Source organism: Ambystoma mexicanum, chromosome 7q, assembly GCF_040938575.1.
Source record: "Ambystoma mexicanum isolate Mex_15411 chromosome 7q, UKY_AmexF1_1, whole genome shotgun sequence".
NCBI classification, from domain to species: domain Eukaryota; kingdom Metazoa; phylum Chordata; class Amphibia; order Caudata; family Ambystomatidae; genus Ambystoma; species Ambystoma mexicanum.
Genome location: NC_090941.1, coordinates 947,478,814 through 947,498,090, shown reverse-complemented (window position 1 = coordinate 947,498,090; position 19,277 = coordinate 947,478,814). Strand labels below are relative to the sequence as shown.

Below are 19,277 nucleotides of genomic sequence, written 5' to 3'. Positions count from 1 at the left end.
AGGCTGCCATTTCCATCAAGCGGAACAGTGCCCCCCCGGGGCATGCAAGTTTTGAGGGTGTTGCGATCTTGGAGAAGTGAATCAGTGTCCTGGTTCGTCGGAGATAGATCGTCCCATGTGAGGTGCAGGATGGTGAAGTTACCATAGATTATTGAAACCTAATGAATAACCACTGATTTAAACGTACACAGAATTGATAAGCAAAAAGGAGGAGCTCCAGAGGAAGCTGCATCATAGTTTTACATGTGTTGAAAATATTGCATGTTAATAAAAAATGCAGAATATGAAAGAAAATATACAAACATAACGGGGATTCCAATCGATTTCAACTAAAAACAGATTTTAGTGGGCACACAAAATATTCATTTTTTTACTTATTAAAGCCCCAGCCATCCTTTCATGTTTAATCAGAAGATTCCGAACTCACCCAGCAACAGGGATAAATCAGAAAATGCCATTACATCCGTTTCATCCATCTTGACTATGCAGGGCTGGTTTCCTTGCCTACCCACCATATATGTAGAACATTGTACACGCTTTTAAAATGGTGCTCAGTATGGCCACCCCAGGGTACCAAATATACCCAAATATAATCAGGTACCCTGCCAACAAACAGCAATGAAGAGATAGCCAGCTATATGAAAATACTCCCAGGACTAACAGAACACTTGAAGTAGCGAGGAATGTAAGGTACAAGTCAATCCCATGTGAGTCCCTGGTAAGGCCTCATCAGGAAATTTAGGAATTGTTAAGGTGAAAAATGAAAATAAAATCACCAAGTCCTTCTTGGCAGGGTCACCGTTTAGGGCTGTCAACCTCAAACCACATTATGTGGGTCTGTTTTAAAGAGCCCTAATGGGCCTTTCACAATGGAAAAACAGAAAGCAACAGCAAAGATCACAGCACCATATAATCTGCAGCTTTCACTGCATAAAGTGGCATGAAAAGCCTTAAAAATAATCCCATCTGTCCCACAGACCAACATTTGCTGCCCATTGCAAATTGAAGTTGTTTGGGAACAAATGATTTATTGCGGTCCACCACTTTCAATATTGTGCATTCTCATGCTTAACACTATGCGGTTCAGTCTACTGCCCTTCACCTAATCAGGAATACTGTTGAGCTGAGCAATACACCCTTCCACCCCTGATGCCTCGGAAATGCTTCGACATGAGATCAATCAATTGCCAGGAAACATTTTCCTGGTCTATGCCCATATTGGGGGAGGGAAAGGGAAAGGGAGATTTGCCTAGATGTTTGTTGTGAATATTTGCCCCAGAGAAAATAACTAAGTCTTTCCCATTTTGGCCCAATGCCCTTGCACATTTCCCTCCTAAGTGTCTGCTTTTCTTCTCTCAGGGAACTTCAAATCTTTATTAAAAGTGAGCTCTCACCAGCTCTTCCCTGTGTCAGCTCCACCTTCCCCTTCTTTCTGCTCTCTCACCTCTGCTCTTCTCTCAAGCAGAAAAAGGAATTTGTGTGAAGGTAAAGTTATAGAGTTGCAGGCCTTTCAATTCCGTCAAAGCAGTCTTACATGTTTTCAATGCTCCTGCAGTGTTCAAAATGCATATTCAAGGAGCAGGAGCTAAAAGAAAAGCTGTGTGTCGCCCAGTAGGCAGGAGTTACCACTGGGAAAATAGGAGCGGGTACACAGTGCTCTGCAAATTTAACTTCCACATGAGACACACACTAAGGTTTTGCCCATTATGTACGATACATTATATTTAAGTGTGTTTACTAGATGTGTTAATTCTTCTTTATTTACATTTTCAAGCACTCAAAGTTAATGTCGACTATGCATGATTGTAGAGCACCAGGTGGCCTGGGGAGCCAAAGTTAGGTTCTTGTAACTGTTTGTTTTAAGCTCTAAAAGGGTAGAAGCAGGAGCTAATTAGCTCCCAGTAATTTCGAACAATGTCCCGAGTAGGACCCTGGCTGTTTTCTATCTCATGGGCAAATGTGTGCAGTTCACTGCTTTGTTTTAGAAACAATTAATCACAGATGGCATTAGTTCTTATCTAAGAGTACATGTCTAGCAGCTGTAATATCACTAATTCAAACTTGGCAACAAAAGGACTTGATCTTAGCAGCCTCAATGCTTAAGGTTTCCAATAACGCTAAATTGAAAAAGTTTCTTTTTTTTCAAAGCTCAAGGCTAAATCAATTAACATGTTCAATGTTTTTCAACTTTAACATACCCATCACTGATCCTGAATTCATCTTCACTCTCCTCTTCTTCAAGATTGCTATCGCTGTCGAGGTCATTTAGTCGCCGGCGTTTCTTACGCTGTATAACCACAGCTCTCTGTGGCCTCTTGCTCTCTTTTTTCTCTTCTTGAAGGATGGTGGACATATCTTTTCCACAATGAGCTGTGATATTGGCCATATCCTTGCCTATTCCAAACCCTAAAGAACAAGTACATTTGAAAGGCATCACTTTTACATGAAAAGTCATCATTCTAATAAACTAAGCATGCTGCATTATTCTCCGACCCCGACCCTCATCTAACAGCACTGGCTACCACTGCAAGCATGTATCACCTTGAAATCCTGCTGCATAATGAACAAGGACATCATCCTCAAGTCTTAAGATAACACGCTAACAAATTCAGCATCTCTGGAAGACTACAACCCACCAGAAGTAGGGTAATATGCAGACTTGAACTCCACAGTAAAGGAAAGAAAGAACAAGTAGACACAGGCCTCCTGTTTCTACGTCCCCAGAATCTGGAACATCCTCCCCACCAGCAAGAGACTCGTCCCTTTGCTTCTACATTTTTTTAAGGCGCTCAAGACTCTTCTCTTCAAGATATGGCTCCTCCCTAACACAAAGGTCTGCACATCTACTCACCACCCACCGTGCTACAGGGCTATCTGCTTACTCCCGTTTTCTTCACTAGTTGCTTTTTGATCTCTTGCTGCAAAATGGTCCCCCCACCCCCTTGTTATCTCCCTCCACTGTGCACTTACCCCTATGACTTATAAAGCACTGTTTCCCAAAGATAGGCCCTTTCTCAATGAATACCCTAATGATAATTTTATATAGACTGCTGTTGGGTATGTTTTTCTAAAGTCCAGTTTTGTTGGACTCTAGCAGCATTGGGCCTCATAACTGGCGGTAAGGCAACCATGGTGCTGGTAGTGCTACCGGCGCCGTTGTTAACTTGCCGCCACATTACGAGTTCTGCTCGCGGGTGCCGTTCTGCACGCCTGGTCAGACAAGACGTGCAGAGCGGCACCCACGAGCAGAACAGGATGGTAGCAACTGCACCGTTATCAACGGTAGAGCTTCTACCATCCTCCCCATTGAGCCTTATGGGGGCTCAAATGGGAATGGGGAAGTACCAGCACCGGGTCCAGCTCAAGGCAAATTACTGGGCCCTCCAAGGTCGAAATGGCCTGCTAATTCCCCTTTCGCGGGACCCGGTGCCGGACCAGAGTTTGGGTGTAGCCATGCCCTTATCGAGGGCATGGCTACCAACAAACTCGTAATGAGGCCCATTGTCCCTTGGTTTCAGGGCCCCAGCTACTAATATAGGCCTGCACTACCCAAGGTTGGTAGAATGGCAGAGCAGCCAGGCTTACTTTAGGAGGAGGAATGTGAACTGTAAATCAATACACAGAAATCGGAACATACACAGATCCATTGAAACACTTAGTTATATCAAAATGATATATTTTATATATACACAAGGCAAATAATAACCAAAGAAATAATCCAGCAACTAAACTCAAACACACATTTACAATCATACGAAAAAATAAAGCAGGTGAGTGAATTATTATATCCACACACGCAGTGTGACTTTTTTTTCCTGTTCCAAAAAAATGCTATTAGTACCCCAGTCTTGCGGGCAAATTCGCTTCGCTCAGGCCTGTAACTTTGGGCCCCGGGGCATTACCTGACTCGATAATGGCAACGCGGCTCGGGGCTTATTGCTTAAATAACCTAAATAACAGGTAAGCAACACTGTAGCTATTCTTTGTATGGTAAAGGCAGTCTTTACCTTAACTAAAAAGGAGTTCTTCAGTTGAGGTTTTGGAGGGAAACAAGTAATGCCAAAGCCAGTAGGAATGAACGATTTACTGTAGGGAAAACAGCAATGCCCAAGTCAATAGGAATGCAACAGTTCAGATGCAAATCTTCTTACCACAAGTAGGTAACAAAGTTAGTTTTTCTTTAAAAAGGTACAGGAGATTTGGGGCAGCCGTCCTGTAGGTGTAGAAGCTGGTAGGCCTGGGCGACTGAAGTTGGGTGATCACCCAAACAGCAAATACAGTACTTCAAGAGCAGGAGTGATACAAATGGCTCAAGGTAAGTTTACCCCGACCCCCACAGTACCTTTAGAATGAAGAAGATTAAGCTGGATGCACGACTGCAACCCCTGTCTTTTAGTCCTTGTTCGTGGTGACAAAAGGGGGGGCCCTGAATGGGCTCCTGCAGCAGTAGTATTCGAGAGAGAGCGGGACTTGCCAGCAAAGAATTATTCTTACTCCTGCGTCGGTATGTGGTTTTAGCACCTTTTTCTCAGCACCAGGAGCTAACTAATACCGCTGGTTGGAATCATCATCTGTTCTCAGTCCTGCACTCTGGTGAGGGGACTGATGAGGATTAGTGCTTCTGGAGGTCCACACGGATGCCATAGAAGTTCATCAACCGCAAAGCAATGCACGTAAAGGTGGTTCAGATAACGGGTATTGGGATTCTGCAGCCCGAAGGTCGCAGAGCATCAGGGGACAGCTCAAATTGAAGTATGTCTTGAGGCTGTTTATGCCCACCCACCTAAAGGGTCATTCTTGGCAGAGCTTCCCTGTCCATTAAAAAAGGAGTCAGGACAGCATCGGTTCTTTCTGAGTTGCTTCTGTGCTTACTGGAGGAGCTGCAGACATCTTTGGTTGTGTTCTTCAGAGCTTCAGTTCCAGTAGTCGACTTAGCCTTCTGTCCCAAGAACCTCGCCTTTTATGCAGGAACCATTCATTCAGTTCTATGGACCTGTCAATCACCTGGGGATGGGCTGTCCATGCAGGACAGTCAGGCTCCCAGTTTAAACTGGTTCCAGCCAGGCATACTCTCAAACAAAGGCATGTAAAGATTTGGGCTCCTCTCTCACTTCCTGCTGCAGACACACCGGAGCCTTGGCGGGCTGCACAAAGCAATTCTGCCAAAGGCAAATCTCAAAGAGGATCCACCACCACCTGGATCGGTACAGGAAGGGCCAAGAAGGAGAACACAACCGAAAAATGCTGATAAAAGACTGGGCCCATTTTGGGAAAATGGTCAACCGTGGGTGCTGTTGTGCAACTGTGAAAACAGCCGGCAAGTAACCTCCTCACAAATGGTAGAACAATGTATCCACTACCACTAGCCATTTAGGTTTCCATGTTACATGAACTAAAAGGTTACAGGAGCAGTGGGAAAGGAGTTACTGTGTAACCCATCAGCACCCCACATAAGGTGGTGTGTGCCAATCCCACAAAAGAAAAAGGTAAGATAAGAAGTGCCCTACTATCCTTGAGCAGTAGTTCTCATAGGAACATATAAAATAAAAAGGGAAGCCCAAGGGACTCCACAGCAACACTGCACACAGGGTGCTGAGTGCTGCAACAATCACTTACAGATGTCTGTAATATAATACATGGAGGAAAGAATGACCGCAGTAAAGTAAAAAGAATTACAGTAGCAGTAAAGTAAGATTCCCAAATCAGAGCAACAAAAGAATGAGTGAGTGAGAAAAAGTACCACTCACTCAGGAGAACAGAACAAATAAATCCCATAAATCCAGCTAAAGTGCTGAGGTTGAGGGGAACTGGCAGAAGAAATAATTCTCACTAACAACTGCACATCTAACAAAGGAACATTTTCAAAAGTGTTGATTGAGAGGTCCCACAAAATACAGAGGCCAAAGAGAAAAATCACTGCCTCCGAGGTTTCACAGAGAGCTTATTACACCAAGTTGTAAAAGCAAGTGATTTAAGATTTGGTATGTTCTCTCTTCATCTTCAATTGCATGATTCTACAGTGATACAATCCATATGAATAAGACAGAGGACTGTCAGGTGGATCGGCTTCCTTGCCCTGAACCAACCCAGGCAACATAACTATGAAAGATATGCTCTAATTTCTCAACTTGAGTCCAACAGACGTTCTGTGTGCTGCTCATTTGTTTATCTGAGAAATCGAGGTAGATCACATTTGTAAATGGCTAGGATCCACTAGCATTAATCATAGAATTGGTAGTTATAGCCAGAGAATGCCGACGCTGTATAGTTTCTTCGATCTTTAGGTATGGATATTGTGTGTGGCCCAGATATAGTACCCTAACTGGTGAACATGGGGTCTCCCCTGAGTTATCCTGCCCCGTCAAGTGACTGAGCAGTCAAGGCAATACTTAGAAAGTTAAAGGTTGGCTAAAACTAACAGTAAACACTTTTGGGAAATACACAAGGGAATGTCCACACATCTGCATAAATATATTCTTCATGATACAAGTGTGCAAATTTAATTACTTCAAAATATTTACGGGCAAGTTGAAGCAACTTTTCAGAACATTAGAAAACGAAAAATGTGACTGCACAGAGTTATACATGTTTCCAGAAGTCCAGAAAGTCCAACGGGGCACTTAGTGAGATTCACAGGCCACTATAGGAACAATTACAAGTCAACATGCAAGTGTTTGGCTCATTAGGGACCAATGCAAGTCAATGGGGATACATTGGGGGTCAATTAGGGCACATGGGGCCTTATAGGATGATGGATCAGAAGATGATCCATAGTTGGATGGGGCCCCTAAGAATAGATGGTCACCTAGTTCAATTCACCATTCCTTAGAAAAGGAGACTGCAGAGGTGAGTAATGAAGTAACATGCAGGAATTCCCACATTTTTTTTCAGGATGGGAGAGCATCAGCAGATGAGCCTTACAGTCATGAATCAATAGAAGCAAGGCACAGGGGTGAATAAGGGGAGCCTGTCAACCCGGAGAGGCATGAAAAGTTATCAGCTCAGAAAATCACAAGTTCAGTGCACGAATAAGTAGCCGCAAGAGAACCAGCCAAAGTCGCAGTTGTCAGCTAGATCGGCTAGTAGTAGAGAGCTGGCACTTCAGGAAGAGTCCTGGGGAACCCAAGATGAAGCTCAACCGGAGAGAAAGTCTGAGTCACGCTGTGGAACCTGTAAAGTGGGGTCCTTCAGAAAATGTAATGGCTGTCAGCCAGATAAGGACAATCTGCAAATGAAGACATGCCTATCGATGGATTGATCAAACAGCCAAGTTAGAGTCACAGGCGTGAGGAATAGGCAAAGGAACCACAGCCTCCAGTGTCTTTTAGGAGCCATCTTGGCTGCTGATTTCACTTCTGGCTGCTGGATCCTGGCAAGACCAAATAGTCGTCTTCTTTGCCATCTAAGTCATTATTGGTCCAGGTGTTCGGATGCTGTAAACCGCACCTGGAAAAGGGCTGTACTCACTGGGTTGTTTTGCTTCTCCTCAAGCGTCTTTTCAGGAACTACGACTGAGAACCTATAACTAGGACCTGGGTTATTCAAGGTACGTACATTCAGGGTTATCCATGGTTCATGATAGTTGGATTCAGCAGGTCCCTTTGAAGCGTGTTTCCCCACTAGTTTGCATTAGCCCAAATCCTTCTTAGCTGCATCTTTTCCTGGGGCTGCTGGGTCACAAACCTGGAACTATAACTCTTCACTAAGTCTCTTCTGGTCACCCTGGGGGTCAGTTGCAGTATTTTCTGCATCTGAGGTGTAGAACTGGTGCTTACCTTCCTTGTCCAAAATTCCTGCTGTGCCTTCTTACTTTGTGGCATTTTTACCTATGGGGAAGTTTTGAATTTACCAGGAACTCTGCTAGAGCGACTTTAAATCTGAGATGGAGAAACATTTATCCTAGCTGGGGGGTCACAGTTAGAACAAGGTTTAGCAAGATACACTATTGGAGTTCTCCGCGCTTGGACGATGGCAACAGGGCCCTGCTACACTGTATGGTCATCAAATGAAAAGTTCGGCAGAAGCAACTGCCCCACGGGGTTACAACGCCTCGGATTCTGGCATTAAGAAGCATTGGCGAACCCTGGAATTTGGATGAGCATCATCCCCACCATAAGTGGTGACCATAAGTGAAAAGAGCACTGAACAAGGTTCCTTCTGGCCAGAGGCTGAACTTCACCTGGTTTCTTCTATTCCAACAGATGCCAGTAAAAAGCTTTTGTTCTCGTCTTCAGGTCATTCTTATTTTTGGATGCTTCAGGATCTAGTCTCAGTAGTTGACAAAGCACTGGTGCAGTGTGCCAACCTTTTATGGTCAAACTGGAGGGCAGAGGGGGACTCTAACCTCCAAAACACATTAATACACCATTCAAATATGTGGCAGACAGCCAATCAGTTTTGGCCACTTTTAGGGAGATTTCTGCACACATTTGGTTAGGGCTGTGCAACCCTCTAACCTAAACGTGGTGTTTCAAAATAAAAGGCAAATCAAAACTTGCGCCATGAGAAAGCTTTTAACTCCCGGGATGCAGGAGGGTTGATAGGGAAATAATTATTGAACACAACCAAAGAAAACACTTTGGTATACTGAGAAATATACACTTCATTAATAGAATCTCTGGGACATTAAATTAGTAGTATAGTTAAATGTTAATGGTATTTGTACCGCGCACCGTCACCAACGGAATTGGTCCCCAGGCGCTCAGGCGGATCTGTAAACGATAAAGGTGGGATGTGTTAGTAAGTTGAAGTAGGGAGTAGGATAGTGAGAGGAGTGGTGTTCTGTTGGCAGCTTCAACTCAGTATACACCAGGTGCTGAGCTTTGGTGCGGGTATCGGATCGGAGTCAGTCCGCGTGTGCTGCTGTTCCGGTTTATGTGTTGTTGCAGTGTTGTGAAGTGCGTGCGGCTTGTTGTGCGAGAGATGGTTGTGTGAGTTTTTTTAGTGAGATAAGTATGCAGAGTTTGAGCTTATATTGGTTAGTGGGTTACCTGGCCTTTACCATGCTAACATTTGTAGTTCTGTCTGAGTGTGACACCTGTTGGCCCCTCATATTCCCATCTAGACGCGGCGCAGGCCGATGACTAGGACTCCATCCAGGTGTGGTCATGCCAACCCTCACACCCCCATCCAGATGCGGCGCAGGCTAGTGTCTAGAGACCCGTCCAGGTGTGGGCATGCTAACATTTACACTCCATCTGGGCGCCACGCAGGCCGGTGTTCACAATTCAAGGTGTAGCACATGTTAGCATTCACGTTTTTCTGGGCGTGGGCATGTTATCCTTCAATCGATCCTATCCAGATGCGACGCAGGCCAACGTCTATCTAGATGCGTCTGCCGGTCTGGAGATGTTCGTCCGGTATGTACGAGTGGGACAGTCACTTGGGGCTTTCATCTGGGTCTAGGTATGTGGTCAGTCTCTGCAGCCTTCCTTTGTGGCTATTTTCCATCATGTCTTATGCTCTGTCGAATGGTTGGTTATTTGGTTTGAGTGTTTGTCCAATTTGAGAGTGGTCGAGGTTGGAGTTATTTTCGTCATTGTTTTAAAGTCTGGGCATTCTAGTGCGTCTCGGTTGTGGTTACGCTTTGAAGAGCCATGATTTGAGGAGTTTCCACAATGCTAGGTGGTTTGTTGTATTCTGTATATTATTAGGTAGGTCATTCCAGGTTTTGGGTGCCTGGTGAGAGAAGCACGATCCTCCGAGTTTTTTTTCTGTTGTAGGGTTTTGGTTCCAGGCGTAGGTCGGTGCTTGATCTTAGTGTTCTTGTCGGTTGCTGTAGGTGTAGTTTGTCGCTTAGGAATTCTGCACCTTGTTTGTGTATTGCTCTGTGCGTGATGCACATGGCCTTGAACTTTATTCGTTGTTTCAGTGGTAGCCAGAGTAGTATTTTTAGCAAGGGTGTGATGTGTTCACTTCTGGGTAGCTTGAGGAGGAGTCTGGCTGCTGCATTTTGTATGCGTTGCAGTTTTTTTTTAGAAGTTGTTCGGGCATGCCCAGGTATAGGCTTTTGGCATAGTCTACTCTGGACATGATCAGGGCGATGATGGTAAGTGTTTTGTTGGCGAATGACAGGAACGGTAGGATCCTTTTTGCTGCTCGCAGGAGGAAGAAACATTTCTTGATTACAGAGTTTACTTGTGGCTCCAGAGTGAGGTTGTTATCCATCAGGACCCCTAGGTTTTTTACAGTTGATGGTTCTGGTGTGGTGCCGACCTCTCTTGGCCAGGGGATGTAGTTGATGTCTCCTCCCTTTTTTGAAACAATCATTATCTCTGTTTTGCCCGGGTTGATTTTGAGATGGTTGAGGTTCATCCAGTTGAATATGTCACAAAGGCAATTCTCTAGTGTGGTGTTTTCTTCTAGGTGTCTTGTATGTTGAAGATTATTTGAGTTTCGTCGGCGTAGTTGTAGCATGTGAGGCCGTGTTTTTTGAGGAGTTTGATTAATAGGTACATGTAGATGTTGAATAGAAGCGGGGAGAAGGATGATCCTTGTGGTACTCCGCATGTGGAGACTCTGGGTTTGGATTTACAAGGTTTCATTCATATTGTTTCTGTTCTGTTTGTTAGGAAGGATTTGATCCATAGTAGGGCAGTGTCTGTTATCCCTAGTCCTACTAATCTCTTTGAGGATGGCGTAGTTGACAGTGTTGAAGACTGCAGACAGATCAAAGAGAATCAGGGCGGTGCTGTTGTCTGAGTCTGCGTTTGTTTTTAGGTCAGCCCATATTGAGAGGAGAGCCGATTCTGTTCCTCTCATAGGTCTGAAGCCAACTTGTGCCTGGTCTAGTAGGCAATGCTCTTCTATGAATTCTTGGGTTATTTGGTAGACGTACGTTTCTAGTAGTTTGGCTATGTAAGGTATGATGGAGATGGGTCTGTAGTTAGATAAGTCCTCTACGTTTCCTGTTGGGTCTTTGAGTAGCGGCTTGATGTAAGCCGATTTGAAGGCCTGCAGTACTTTGCCTGTTGAGATTGAGAGGTTGAGGAGGTTTCTGTGGTATTCCATGGGAGTTCCTCGTTTGAGAATTGTTTTGTATATGTCCGTTGGGGGGGCAAGGGTCTTCAGGAGAGCCCGATTTGTTGCTTTGGTTTACCAGTTTGACGAGCCTCAACTGATATTTCTGGGAAGTTTCGTAGCTTGTTTGCTTGTTCCTCGTCTGTGTCGGTGGGGTTTGAGCTGTGAACGCTTGGTCTGTTTTGTATGGTGTGTTGGATGGAGGTTATTTTGTTTTTGAAGTGGTCTCCGAGGTCCTCGCAAAGTTTCGTCGATGGTATTGGCGTGTTGTTGCAGGCCGGTGCGTTTTTTATTTCGTTTATGATTTTGAATAGTTCTTTTTGAGCGTTTGGTGCTCTGAAGATTCGGTTGTCGTAATGTTTCCTCTTTGCTTTTTGTATTTCCTTTTTATATGCGCAGATCTGTTGTAGGAATTTCAATTTGTTTGGGGTGGTGGCGGTGTTCCTCCATTCAGATTCTAGTTTTCTGTTTTTCCTTTTCATGGCTTTGAGTAGTGGGGTGAACCATTTTGCTGTAGTTTTCTTGCGTGATGGGGTGAAGGGCTTTTCTTTGGCGATATCGTCAAGGGTTGTTGCGATCCAGGTATGAAGTAGGGCAACTTTGTCTAGGTCTGCTTCTTCCTCGGTTGATGCTTGTGGTTTGCTGAGTTCTAGGAGCTCAGTAAGGTTGGAGTTTTTTATGGTTCTCCAATTTCTTTTCATCATGATGGGTTGCTTTTCTTGTTGCTTTTTTGTCGGAGCGGCCGTTGTGATTATGACCGGAATAATGAGGTGGTCGCTCCAAAGTATTTTAATTGGGAGTGCCGTGGTGATGGGTTCCTTGTGGCGAAGATTGCGTCAAGTGTGTGCCCTGCTGAGTGGGTTGCTCCTTTGACTAGTTGTTGTAGGTTCATGGCTGCTAGTTGGGCGGTTAAGGATTTTTGTGTGGTTGCGGTTTCTTCGTCGAACCAGATGTTGAAATCTCCGAGGATGACCAGATGATTGTACCTGATGGCTAGGGTGGTGATTGCTTCCGTGAAAGCGTCTACGAAAGTCGCATCGTACGTTGGTGGTCTGTATATCAATATGAATTTCAGGTGGGTTTTGGGGTTTACTAAAAGTCATAGTATTAAGGATTCGCATTTATCGATGTTTAGTGGATCTTCCATTTTGATGGCCAGTTGTTCCTTGTGGATGATCGCTAGTCCTCCCCCTCTTTTGGATTTTGTTTGTTTGGATGCATTTGAAGTCTTCAGGCAGGCAGTTGTTGAGGGTGATCTTGTAGTTGTCGTCTAGCCATGTTTCGGTTACAAATAGGATGTCTATGCCTCCTTCTGACAGGTCGTATATTTCCGTTGAGTGTTTGGACATTGACCTTGAGTTTATTAGATTACAGTGGATTCGCTGGGCGATTTTGTTTTGAGGTTATTAGTTGCTTGAGTTTGTAATTGTCTGTTCGTGGAGTTTCCGCATTGATGTGGGTAGGATGAAGAACGGCAACAGCTGCTTCTTCATTGAAGCGGTTTAGTATGTTGTAACAGGGTTGATTAGTCTTGGTGTTTCTGCTGTGATGCTACTCGGATGATGATCAGCGGTGGTTTCTTCATTGGGTCTGATTGTTGGGTGGGAGGTGGCGTTGCTGGTTGTTGGTACTTCACCGTATTGTGCGGGATGTAGTGGAAATCGATGTTGCCCCTCTGTTCTTGTAATGTAAGGGGTAATGGGGTCGGAGCCCTCCCACTCTCTTGTTGAGTGCCCCCGTGTTTTTTCCGCGTGTATCAGGAAATTCTTTGCATGTTTCAAGGTTTCCGTGTTGGGGTGTCGGTGTACCGTGGTTGTCGCGAGGTAAGGAGTGAGGTATAAGGATTTTTCTCTTGTGGATTTTGTTCCGGTTGTGGCTGTTTTAGGCGTGTTTTCTTCCAATGGGGCTGTTTCTTGTGGGTTCTGTCGGTGTTGTGTGTTCGCGTCTCTTGTTGCACGGTCTTGTTCTCTTTCTCGGTGTCCTTTTCTGGTACGGCCATTTTCCAGTCTAGGTGCAGGTGGGGTATGGCAGTTGGTCCTCTATGCTGGGCTGTGCGGTCGCAGTGACCTCAGTTTTCCTTCTCTGGATACGCTGGGGTGTTCTCTGGCTCAGTGTTGTTTTCTGTCGGTGGGTAGGGTATGTTTCCTAAGGGTGCACTGTCGGTGGGGGCGGGGGCGCTTAGGGTGTTAACGGTCTGCTGCTATGGGATTTAGTTGGGTTAGGTAGTGGTGGGTTTCCGGGATTGGTAGAGTACTGAACTAAGCGCAGTCAGTTTATTTGAGAGATCTGTATAGTGGGTGAGAGTCCTGTCAGTGCAATCTAAACATCATACAATGCCGTTCGGAGACAAGGCCCCTGCAAAGTTTGAAAGACCTGCACAGCGGGGAGAGACGTCCACCAGCACAATCTAAACACCACACAGTGCAGTTTGGAGACGGAGCCCCTGTTAAACTTTGAGAGACCCGCACAGTGGGAGAGCGGCCCATCAGTGCAATCTGAACATCCTACACGGTAATTTGGGGAGAGAGCCCCTGCTAAATTTGAGAGAACTGTTTAGTGGGAGAGAGGCCCATCGGTGCAACCTAAACATCATACAATGCAATTAGGAGACAGACACCCTGCTAAATTTGGGAGACCCGCACAGTGGGAGAGAGGCCTATCAGTGCAACCTAAACATCATACAATGCAATTAGGAGATAGAACCCCTGCTAAATATGAGACCCCCGCACAGTTGGAGAGGGGCCTATCAGTGCAATCGGAACCTCATATAATGCAGTTTGGGAGACCTGCATAGTGGGAGAGAGGCCTATCGGTGCAATCTAAACCTGATACAATGCAATCATTTTTTTGCTTTGGGTTTGGCAAGTGGCTCAGAGTCTGGGGTAGAGTAGTTGCTCTAATCCTGACCCAGGCTACTCCTACCTTACAGGTCCTTGTAGTTGCTGGTTGACGGCTGGCCACTGGCTTCCCCTGCGGACACCTGCTGACATCTCCTGGAGCCGGCTCTGTTGGAGCCGCCCTTGGCCTTGGGGTCCTTAGCCGCAGGGGGCTGCCGGGCAGAGGACTGCCCGGGGAGGACCAGTGATGAAGTGTGGGTGGACCAATCAGAGCGGGCCTGGGCGGGTCGGGAGGCGGGAGGGAAGGGGAAAGCAGGACGAGGGAGCGGGTGGACACGGGCTCTCTCAGCAGCAGTCTCGAGGGAGGACCTCTGGTACAGCTTTCATCAACTTCTCTGGTCATTATGTGATGCACTCGAAATGGACAGCAGGTCTCCTGATATTGGGGTTCCGCAGCTCTGGAAACTCACAGGACCTCGGGCGATGGCTCAAATCAAAGTTAGGGGAGGAGTCCTCTTCAGAGTTCCTCTTTCGCACAGAAAACGGGGTCAGGACAACAGTGGTTGCTTGACAGTGTTGCAAAGGGTCTGGCAGCGTCTTTGGTCGTCTTCTTCGGTTACTTCAGTTTCCAGTGATCGACTTGCTTTTCACTCCAGTAGCCTAACCTTTTATACAGTTCCAGCACTCACTTCTCTGCAATCTTCCTCACCAGTTTACAGAAAGGGGCGATTGGCTGTCCAATCAGGACATCCAGACAGAGCTGGTCCCATTCAGGCAGACAAAGGACGGGGGGGTGGGGGGGGTGTTTGGGGTTTTGACTACTCCACCACTTACTGCCTGCTCAGACACACTGGCGCCTATGCTGGGACAGCGAAGGGTTCCATCCAAAGGCAAAACACACAGGCCTCCCCTCCCAGAATGGTATAAGGGCTGACAAAGAACAACCTCGCTAATAATGGCGAAAAAGGAAGGGAGGCCCCGAGTTGGTACCTGGGTGCCCCTATTGCACACGATCGAGGCAATGGACATTGTTCTACCGCAAACTATCATAATTGATAAAAAGCACGTCCACTGCCACCAGCCATAACTAGGAGATTCTCTTTACTAGGGAGAATTCTCAGAAATGTGGTAATTACTCTCTACCTTAGAGACACCGGAAGGTGCTCATCCCCAAAATACAGTTGTAGACAGATAAGGACACACCCCAGTAGAGAATGAGACCAGGAGAATGGTTGAGAGGAGAACAAAGTTTTATCAAGGTATATGCATGCAGAGGACTCTGCTGCCTCGAAAGCGCGCTGACCAACAATACAGAATACAGTACATTATATGTAGTTTCAGTGTGGCAGTGTAGGGGCCGGCTCCACATGATTGGCTGGTGCAGGGCTGTTACTACAAGAAAGTCATTCTGTCTAAGCTATGCTACATGCAATCTCCTGACATGCAATGAATAATACAGAATATAGACCAAATAGTAATATATGGGTACACCTATAAATTGAAGACACATTTACACATTCCGGCCTTAGTAGTTGTGAGGGGTACGAGGGCCTTGCCCCCAGGTGCGTTATCAGTGGGCTTGATCTAAGATTTATTTGCCATGGCGCTGCAGTGAGTGAATTGATGGGTGTTGGTTTTAGGCGGGATATATGATGACATGAGACCAGTTATATTGGGGGGCACTCTAGAGTGGTCAGTGGGGAAGGGACACTTCTGCTACATCAAAGAAACCATGAAGGGGCAAAAGATTGAACCGGCAATAACTTCCAAAGGTGGGGGTGAGCGGAGCAAGAACAGTTTTTTGGAGACGAATGGGCCACAATTGAAATTCATCCCCGGTCACACGCAGGGCAATGAGCTCAGAGGAAGGATAAAAGAATACAGTATCTGTTTTCAACAATTTGTGCCAGAGAGTCCATGAGAAAGAGGCCTGGCTGGCTCAGACACGGGAGGAGGTGGTGGGGGCTATCTGTGTGCGTGGTGCGCTGCAGGAGGGGAGAGGAGGCTTTGCAGGGCTCAGGATGTGGCCTATGGAGTTGAGTTATGCACAAAATGGAGTCCTAATGTGTCTTGCAGTAGCCCGCTCCCACTATAACCAGGGAAGGGCAAGGAGGACGTCTCCCCACTATTGCATGAGTAGTCATTCTCATTTGCGCCGAACGTACAAGGGAGGTGGGGCGGCAAATTGACCCTTCCTCCCTTATATTCCCCCTTTCGTTACATCTAAAGTAACAAATTACTTTTATTATTTTGCCGCTCTCGCCGTGTTTCGCCTCCTTCACCTCTTGGTCCCAAACAGGGTATCCTTTTATAGGCATCCAGGCGCTACATACCCCATTAGACTCTGACCCCGCCTGGCGTACTCATCAGGAGTGCACGTCACGTTTATACCCCCATCCCCGTCCAGGTCCACCCACACCTTCTTATACCATTGCAATTCCTGGGGTTCTTTAATTATAGTGTGGTACAGGCTGTCCACCCCATCACCGGTGGTGCAATATACTGCTGTCATGTGTCATGCGAAATTTGGGTTCAGGGTTATCTCCTGTCTGTATTTGTGCATCTTTCATTGTCTGCACCTTTACTGGACTGCCCATTGTCACCATCATGGCACTACTAGGCAAGGATTTTGCACAGCATCAAACACCTACCTGGCACACACAAAAAGAAATCAGCAACAAAAGTACTATAGTTGCACAAGTATTTTAATGGCGGTTCCGCACCAGGAAGGAACCCAGTCAAAAATCTTGACGAACCAATCGCTTGGCTATAGTCCACCTTCTTTCTTCATCCTTAGCCCAAGGTTGTGGACTGCCGTTATCATGTGTGAGAGGGTCCATTATCAGCATCAGCAGAAGCCACAAACGTGCAACATGCACTACCGATTTTCCGGCAAACATCGCCGTCCATAGCTGTGAGAAGGTACAGGACTTAGCGGTTTTGCATGGTCATCAACCGCAGGGCTCCGAGTTCCACGTGGATGACGTTGAATCCCTCTTCAGTGTCGTTTGCCAACTGGATCAGCTCCCACCAAACGATCTGGAGCCATTTGGCGTTTGCTCGCACTTGGATACCTGGCACGAGTGATGCAAAAAATGTCTGCAGTGCTAAAGCTTGTAGTGGTCAACAGGAATTTGGGCCAAAGGTTCTGTGGATTCCTTGGAAATGTAGTTTGATGCTCTCTTTTTGCGAGACACTCTTTTCGGCAACTCATCCTCGGACAGGATGCCATACGTGGGGGGGTTATCCGGTGGTTGACTGGGGTGTGGGAGACTCTCTGGCAGGCACCCTCTTCCCTGGACATGGCTCTCTGGAATCACCATCAGGGCAGAATGCAGTATGGCCAGGGCGCAGGTACCCCTCCATGACAGTGGGAGGTGCAGGTACGCTTGGTTGCCGCATACCAAGTAAGTGTCCATTAAGGCAGCTGTGCCTTTCTTCATGTCGGGTAGGATAAGTGTTTTATTGCAGTGTTTGTTTGACCCCATGGACACGTTCCCTTCTCCGTGAAAGCAAAGTTCATATTGCACTTCTCGTTGGATTTTGATGGGTTTTTCGAGGGCTGTGACCCATGTTAGGTTGGCGATGTGCTGAGACCAAGCTGGAGTGCATGTTTTTTCGACCCATTACCATATTTCCTCTGATAGTCCTTGCAAGGCTTCTGCCTTGCACGTCACGGTTTCTTCTTGCCACCAGTTATCTGGAAACATTATCCCTTTTAAAACAAAAAACGGCTCCTTCATGCAGAGTACTCCTTGAGGCTTGCTGTGACAGGCTTTCTCATTTTGCAGCAGCTGTAACGTTACCGTGTGTGCCTGGAAGGTGCTTCGAATTCTACAAAGAGTCAGATGAACAAGACATTGGGCATCGGCTAAAGGTGCTTCTTGGGATAGGAGGACATTGGGCGTCCCAGATGCGTGGGGTATCAAATAGCAGACGTAGCAACTTTCATTTGTTGCCTGTTTAGCCATGGCAGGCATATCGGAGTTCCATCTGTTGGACTGATCAGGGTGGCGGGGTCTTCTACTTCGTCTAAACCCAGGCCATGGTAAGCGTCGTACCTTTTACCTTCCGCGCCCCTTTGCCACCTTCCGCTCCCCCTAGATCACTGTGTAACTTATCAACTTTGATACCGTATGGGGAAAAATGCCTGACCACATTTTTTTGTTACGTTCAGTAGTGCTCTGCCAAGGGGTCAGGGGTTTGAAATATAAAGTGCGTATGCTCGCCATTTGAGGTAGGTTTGTTGGTTGTCTGTGTGTATGCATATGGTACATCAAACATTGAATTCTCTGCGTTCTAATTGCTCAAGGCATTTTCATCATAATTCATTGCAGAATATGTAAACAATGAGGCTCTAACAGTGTGATTCTTATACAGAGAGGTAAGATTCAGATTTGTGGAGGCATTATGCGCCCAGATTACTTTAAACATTCCAAATTAGGTCCGTTTCCTCTTGTACTAGTGTTAACCCCCAGCCCCTCTTTCATACTCTCAAAAATAAAAGTCAGGCTCCAGTGTAACCCTAAACAAAATAACATTATGAAGAAAACTATTGCAACAAAATACAACCCCTATTGCCATCTACATCTGTGGTGTTGTCATTGAGGGCCCTCGTTTCCGCCATGTTTGAATCTGAAGAGGGCAATACAATGGGTTAAGTACACATACATGCATCAAAACGCTTTGTGCTTTTCTCTTTATACAATATTGTTAAGAGAAATGAAAGAGGAGAGAGACGCATATTTAATTACTTTCTCACTTTCTATATTTCAGAACATTTACATTATAATAATATTTACATGTCTTCCTCTATTACCGATTGTCGCTTCTATATTTATTCTGTTAGCATTTCCTCATTGTACAGCCGTTTCTTGGTCTTTTGGCTGCTCAAATTCAGGCAGTGTGCTGCTTTGTGCTTTTAAAGGCGCTTAACCTTCACTTCAGAAGGCGTACAGTACATTTCTTCATAAGGTCAATGAAATCTTGGAGAGTTCCATCCCCGCACAAAGCTGCGCACATATACAAACTCCCGGGGCATAAACTGTGAGGTGGGACTGTCTGGCGCTAGGGTATTGTTGTCTGTTTCCTCTTCACGTGTGAATGGAGGCGCTATCTGCTTTGCTATACTTCGCACTGCTCTTGTGAGTTGTGTTGGGTATTCTTTGAACTCATCCACCAGTACTGTGGCTGCTGTATGAGAGTCAGACGCCCTTCACACTGAGGACAATGGTGTTTGAATAAGTCTCCCAGTCATGATTTCGTGCATGGACAAATTATGGCCCTTGCTTGGCTGAGTTATCAACTGAAATAGAGCCAGGTGCAGACAATACACAGTTTTTCCTTAGGGTGTGGCACAGTTTGGACAGTCTACTTTTAAGGAGGCTGTTTATTTTCTCGACCACTTTGTTTTGTTTGCAG

The 19,277-nt window shown here is 46.0% G+C and overlaps 1 protein-coding gene across 1 annotated transcript in view; it reads right to left on the bottom strand.

Moving 5' to 3' along the window:
• The window catches only part of RSF1 (remodeling and spacing factor 1), a 1,138,572-nt gene that overhangs the window by 250,964 nt on the left and 868,331 nt on the right, over positions 1 to 19,277 (bottom strand). Inside the window, exon 13 of the mRNA XM_069639968.1 lies at positions 2,199 to 2,406. Coding sequence (XP_069496069.1) covers positions 2,199 to 2,406 — 208 coding nt within the window. The remainder of the gene's footprint in view (positions 1 to 2,198; positions 2,407 to 19,277) is intronic.